Source organism: Fukomys damarensis, unplaced genomic scaffold (assembly GCF_012274545.1).
Source record: "Fukomys damarensis isolate Sample0158 unplaced genomic scaffold, DMR_v1.0_HiC HiC_scaffold_14, whole genome shotgun sequence".
Taxonomy (NCBI): domain Eukaryota; kingdom Metazoa; phylum Chordata; class Mammalia; order Rodentia; family Bathyergidae; genus Fukomys; species Fukomys damarensis.
The window spans coordinates 60,207,080-60,214,005 of record NW_022900926.1 but is presented as its reverse complement, the minus strand read 5'-3'; the positions used below and the strand labels follow the sequence as shown (position 1 = coordinate 60,214,005).

The following is a 6,926-nucleotide window of genomic DNA, read 5'->3' as shown; positions in this document are numbered from 1 at the left end:
GAGATAAGTGAAAGAACTGGAGCAGGTTTGAAGTGAATCCAGAGGATGTAGAATTACCTTACTATCTTTACAAAGCTATTAACTTCAGGGGGGATAGAGAGAGTGCAGGAATAAAGACAAGAATATATCCCCTTAACAATAACAGGCACTTGCCTTCCCTTGAAGGTACAGAGCCATGAGTGAGGTAAAATGACTGGAGAAAAGAACTTAAAGAGAAACCCCTCCTAAAAACAAAAAATAATAAAAGAAGAAATCTGAGTTAGGGCAGGAGCCGGAATAAAAAAGGAGATGAGGGATAATATGGTGGAGCAAGAGACTGAGTTGGAGAGAGAGGACAAAAAAAAGAAAGAAATTTTAGGGTGGAATGAGGAAAAGAAAGAGAGAGAGAAAAAAAAAAGAATTTGAAGAGCCTCTTTCAGACTGTCTCTGTTCTCATATTATACCACATGTACAGCCATATGCAGAACCGAATCCCCTGGTCTCAGCTAGCCAATGGCAGTTCCCCATGACTGAGACTGAACACAGTCCACAAGGCCTAACTTGAGTTTCCCTACCCTCAGGGTTGAACTCCACTCAGTTCTATTACAGGTTTCCCCTGCCCTTTCTTTAAAGATGTTCAAAGTTGGGAGCTCAGAAAACTACCCTTCATGAGAACCTATGCCTCTGCAGAGTTGGTCTAAGGACTGGCCCAATCAGGAGGTTTGAGAACTGGTGGGGGAGGTCGTGGGGGTGTTTCAAGGGCACCCGCGCGGCTATCTTCCTTACTGGGTCTGTTGTCGCGCAGTCTGGGAGGTCGCACACCTGCCAGGTGACCTCAGGCAGGCAGGCAGCTGAAGAGACCCCCTTGGGGTCTTTGAGTCCTTGCTGGGTCTTTTGTTGCACAGTCCGGGAGGAGCTTTTTTTTGTTTTTTTGTTGTTTTGTTTTTTTGTTTCTGTTTGTTTGTTTGTTTGTTTTTTGCTTTTTGAGGCAGGGTCTCACTTTGTAGTTGAGACTGACCTGGAACTCACTATGTAGCCCAGGCTGGTCTTCATTTTATGGATGATCACAGTGATCCTCCTGCCTGAGACTCCTGAGTGCTGGGATTACAGGTGTGTGCCACCACACCTGGCTGATTAGACAGATTTTAAAAGCTAGGTTTTTTGAGAATTCTTTCTTATAATATTACTCACAGGGAGCATAACTTTAGGGTCTTAATTCTCTAAAGTCATTTTTCCAAAGAGAATCTGGGCCTTACCATTAGGAATTCCTTCAGCTCCCAAGTGAGGTGTTTTCATGCACCCATGTGTCCTTCTCAGGCTTGCAAGTTTTACAAAAGGACTTCAGTTCCAGCCACTGCTTGATTGTTTGTTAAGATGTATTGATCTCTACTCAAATGACAATATCCAGCAGCTGCACTCTAGGTGATTGGGAATAGAATCCTGAGACAACTATAAACACCAGCCAAACCAATGTTAATTAATGTAAATAGTTCCACTTATTCAGGAGGATTTGCATAAATATCATGAGTTCATCCCTGCCTGAATATTCTAAAAATCCCCATGAGTCCAGTCAGTTCAGCATGTGGTATCAGGCCTCTTGGAAGTGTGCTGAAACTGTGCTTTGTTGTGGTGCCTCTCTGAGAAGCATTACAGGAAATATCTGAAGGAACTTATCATAGTAATTATTATAGTGTTAGGGTCAGGGACTGAAGCACATCATAATTACCACCTCACTTTGTTCTCACAATGAGTTTATTGTCTTCATTGCACAGATGAGGAAACAGAGCTGAATATTTGCTCATGGTTACTAAGAGGGCAAGCCAGTTTTGCAAACCGCAAAGCTACACCTAGTTCTTCCTAACTACAAATGTGGTTGAGTGAGGCCCACAGCCTCACCTGTGATCCTTTTATGGTAACCTTGGGGAGAAAATTCTAGCTGTAATAATTTCTAGGATTATTCAGTTCTCTTAAATATTCTTTTTTTTGTTACTGGGGATCAAACTTGGGCCCTTGAACTTGCAAGGCAGGCGCAGGAACCACTGAGCTAAATCCCCAGCCAATTCTTATATAAGTCTTTAAGGGCCTTCCAATCGTATGAAGGATGGCTGTTTCTTCAGATTGTTTAGTCTGTTCAGCCCACATGCATTGTGAAATTCACATTCTTAGATCTACTTTGTCACTATTTTCTTATGCTTTGTTTTATGCCACTTTAAGTTTAAGCTGTTTTAATCTGCTTTAAATCCTTCCTCCAAAAAGTAAGAAAACAAATAAAATATAGAGGCAAGGAGAGCTCAGAGGCCCTTAGCAGGATCGAGGGATGGCCATTGAAACCACAGGAAGGAATTCTGAGCTTTTCTGCACATACTCTCAGTGGAACAATTTGTCACTCCAGATCCAGGTCTCCATGATGTTTGATGGCCACTCCGCAGTTGACGTGCACCCCAAAATCAGTACGGATGACTTAAAGGCTTTTACATCACTGAGTCTGTACATGAAGCCTCCTTCAAAGCAGCCAGAACTGGCAGGGACAGCAGATCAATTCATCCTATACCTTGGAAGCAAAAACGTAAGAGCTTGAGGTGTTAAAGGAGGTGATGATACTAAACAGAAAAGCTGTTTTTTTCTCTTATCTGGAACAAAGGTACTTAGGCAAACAATCAAAATTCCCATTCTGGTAACTCGAAAGATAAAAATCATTTTGATAGCGTGATTAAAGTAGTGATTTAAGGACAAGTGATTCTCTCCATGGATTATTTCTGGGAGTGCTTCCCACATCAGCATCACGTCACTAACTTTGACAAGTCCAAGTGAAGTCATCAAAGGCCTTTGGAATAACGGCTGTGTCTGATGCTGAATCCTTGTTGAAGGTGCACGGTGCTCAGAAGTCTGGACACATTATGTCCCTGGTTAGCTTGACAGTGTCAGCACACTCCTGGCTGCCACCCCCTTCCCATGAGGCCATGTGCAGTTGCCTTCCCCCTTGTCTAGGATGCACTCAGAGTAAAATGGGGGGACTGACACAGCCACAGGGAGGCTGTTCAGGCAGAGCTGATGCCCAGGTAGCAGGAAATCTGGCTAATGATTCAGGCCAGAAGCTCCTTCGACTGTTGATTGGAAATCTGGCCAATGATTCAGGCCAGAAGCTCCTTCGACTGTTGATTGTGCTTTAAAGAAATGAAAATAGCCAATACTTATTTATATGAATTTTATTTAAGTAACTTCTTGATATTTCAGGCCAGAAAAGAGTATATGGGTCTTGCAATAAAAAATGATAACCTGGTATACACTTATAACTTGGGAAGTAAGGATGTGGAGATTCCCCTGGACTCCAAGCCTGTCAGTTCCTGGCCTCCTTACTTCAGCATTGTCAAGATTGAAAGGTAAAAATGAATCCACCATGTCCAACTTATATGCACATTGCGTACGAAACATCTTGAGTGCATTCACATACACACAGTCATCCTGTGGATGTCATAACTAACATTGTCTTCCTTTGATTCTTGCTCCTTTTCCTCCATTATTTGCACATTCCTTCCCAAACACTTTCATAGACAAGATTAGGGAAAAAATGGCTATCATTTCTAAATTATAACATGATTATTACATCTTTTTACATGACCAATCCACAAGTTCATTTCAAAATGTAACATCTTTTCTTCTCTTCTCATTGATAGTTAATGTTAGATAAATATTTACAAGGTGACAAAACCAAATGACCAATCTGGTGATGAAGAAACACTAACATTTTGATATTAAATACATTTTTTCTGCAAATTACAAGATTAATAAAGCATGAAAATCCTTTTTCTCCACAGGGTAGGGAAACACGGAAAGGTGTTTTTGACGGTCCCAAGTCTAAGTAGCACAGCAGAGGAAAAGTTTATTAAAAAGGGGGAGTTTGCAGGAGACGACTCCTTACTGGATCTGGATCCTGAGGACATGGTGTTTTACGTTGGCGGGGTACCTTCAAACTTCAAGGTGAGCTTTCTAGATCTTTGCTGACTTATTACAAATCTACATAAATCCATTGACATGCGATGATCTGGGGGAACCCGATACCATTTTAAAAGCTCACCTAAGTGGCTAATAGAATTCAGCACAAGGATCTGCTTTCCCTATCTTCATAGGTCACATGATTTCAGGCTATAGTGAACATTTGAAGATCAGTCGATTTCATTCTGCGACATGCAGAGGTAATTAATAGTACACTGCTTGTGCAGTAGTGACTGTCCCTTGTGGTGTTACCAGTTCGGGTTCAGTCTTCAGCTTTACACATGGCAGAGTCCAAAACTCTGTTCTCTCAACTAAGGTAGGCATGAAATGAAGTGTTTGGGGTGAGAGAGGGTAGGACCTCAGGTCAAAGATGACACTGATGAAGGGTGGGGGTAGGAGGGCCCAGGAAGACTGACCATCACAAGTTCCCATTCCAGGACTGTTGCTCACTAGTTACAGGCACAATGCTGAGCCTCTCTGGGAGTCACATTTCCTCTTTTTCTATAAGGAACACAGGAAAACATAGCTCACAAAGCTAGTATGAAAATTTATTTTTGTCACATACTGTCCAGTATGTACAGCACATAGTTTATGTTCAAATCCTACCTTCTCTGCTGCAGTATCTCCAACTGAAAAAATGTTTATTTGTCCTTCCATATGCATGTCTGACTGCCTATCTAAATGACATGACGTAGAGCAGACATGAGCTCTGGCCTCTTATCAGTGGACAGTCCCCTTGGTGTTTACGCAGTGTCGTTGCCTGTTCTATGGTATCTGGTGACACAGGATCATGGACAGCTGAGCTATTTTGTGTGTTGCACAGCTCCCTGCCAGCTTAAACCTGCCCGGCTATGTTGGCTGCCTGGAGCTGGCCACTTTGAACAATGACGTGATCAGCTTGTACAACTTTAAGCACATCTATAATATGGATCCCTCCAAGTCAGTGCCCTGTGCCAGGTAAGAGACAGCGTGAGACACTTGAGACTTTGTTAGGCAAGAGCCTACAAACGTGGGTCAGATGTGGGGAACCAGGCGTGAACTGCATAATGGTGTATACCTACAAAAAAGACTTCAGCTTTTCTTTACCATAGATGAGCACACTCAAGTACTAAAAGTGTTAACTTGTTTGAAGTTTGACTTTGACTTCCAGAGACTGGGGTTTTCCCATACATTTCAGTTGTATTAGTTTATAGGGTAGAGAAGAAAACCATTAAAGGCAATGCATTTAGTTTACTATAAATATTTTATTTCTTCTGTATAAACAACGGGACTCAAATGTTGTGAAATCCACCCACGATATTCTTAAAATGAGTTGAGAGTCTGAAAAGCATAACAAAATCTGTCGTGTTCACGTGAGCCCGCATTCCCATTGCAGAGACAAACTGGCCTTCACCCAGAGCCGTGCAGCCAGTTACTTCTTCGACGGCTCCAGCTACGCCGTGGTGAGGGACATCACGCGGAGGGGGAAGTTCGGACAGGTGACGCGCTTTGACATAGAAGTGCGAACCCCAGCTGACGATGGCCTCGTGCTCCTGATGGTCAATGGAGTGAGTGGAGATACAGCCCTCCTTCCCTTCCTTCTTTTCTGTCCTCTGAGTTTCCAGGAAGTTTCTTGGGCTGAGTGTGCCGCGCCATCACACTGAATTTCTACTTTAGAAAGCAAAATGGGATGTTTTTCTCTCAGAGAAGTTGTGACAGCATTAAAACAAAAGCAGCCCTGGAATGCATTTCCCCTTGCCCCATGTTTACCTATATATTAAATATGCCCCTTCATAAACTTCAGGAAAACTTTAAGAAAAGCCAGCACCAAATCTAGGTGTGCAGTGTATCTGCAGAAGTGTCATACTTGTTCCTTTGAATCATATACCCCAGCCAGTCAAAAGCCCTTGTTCAGTCATATGTATGTGTATAGAGATAGTTACAAATGATGTGCAGATATAAATGCTTTATGAAACCTTCCAAAGTAGTAATACTTTTAAAACAAAATTTATAAAAATAAAATATTCAAAATAATTTATTAATATTCAGAAACACATTAGCTTTCACTAAAAATTATTTTAATCGCAATAGTAATGAGAATAATATAATTATACTATATATATATTTTTAAATCTTGTTAAACAATTTGTAATATAGTGAGTCAAAATCTTCTAAATTCAGTTTTATTTCAGTACTAAGCTTATTGGGTGTCATAACTGGATAACAGAAGTAAAAAATGTAAAACAGTACCTTTAGCTGTGTTTGCTAAATCATAGACAGCTTTTCAATCTCATGCACAGATGGCAAAGTTAATCTTTGAAACTTGACTGGTATGTTTTCTTTTTTTCTGATGTCACTTCATACAAACTAATCAGATATTGTATCATCTTGTAAACTTTAATAAAAGAGTCAAAGTCATTAAAATCTTCATTTGAAGGCTTTTAAAACAGATTAGAAATATCTTCCCATGAATTTCTAATAGTGCAAATATGAGTTTTTATAGCTAGCTCACATTATCTTATTAACAAAATCACTTAACCAAAATAATCCCAGTCATCTAGTCATCTGTTTTGAAAACATCTCTCCACAGTACAGCTTTTTTCAAAACAGAGAAAATGTGTGCTATGCCATCAAAACTGAATTTCTAGTTTAGAAAGAAAAATTGGATTTTTCATCCATTGTCGTAATAATTCCCTTTCTTTGATATGGCAGACCAAGTTGTTTATTATTTCAAATAACAAGGTTTGCTACCATTGAAAGACATTTGTTATTACAGTTAAAGTAAATAAATTTATAATTCATGAACACACAATGTATAACTCTTTAAATTTGACAATATTTTTAGTAATTTGCAAAAAGTAAAAAAGCAAACTTTTATATATCACAAAATATTTTCACCCCATTCTACATCTCAATCCAAAATGACTGTAAATATTTTGTTATTTAAGTCATATCATCCAGAAATCCATGCAGGT

General features: G+C 40.1%; 1 protein-coding gene across 1 annotated transcript in view; it reads left to right on the top strand.

The window, feature by feature from the left end:
• Nucleotides 1–6,926, top strand: part of Lama4 (laminin subunit alpha 4) — a 148,674-nt gene that overhangs the window by 108,369 nt on the left and 33,379 nt on the right. Inside the window, exons 22-26 of the mRNA XM_033763178.1 lie at nucleotides 2,372–2,545; nucleotides 3,214–3,359; nucleotides 3,795–3,957; nucleotides 4,796–4,929; nucleotides 5,348–5,519. Of these exons, the coding sequence (XP_033619069.1) occupies nucleotides 2,372–2,545; nucleotides 3,214–3,359; nucleotides 3,795–3,957; nucleotides 4,796–4,929; nucleotides 5,348–5,519 (789 nt within the window). The remainder of the gene's footprint in view (nucleotides 1–2,371; nucleotides 2,546–3,213; nucleotides 3,360–3,794; nucleotides 3,958–4,795; nucleotides 4,930–5,347; nucleotides 5,520–6,926) is intronic.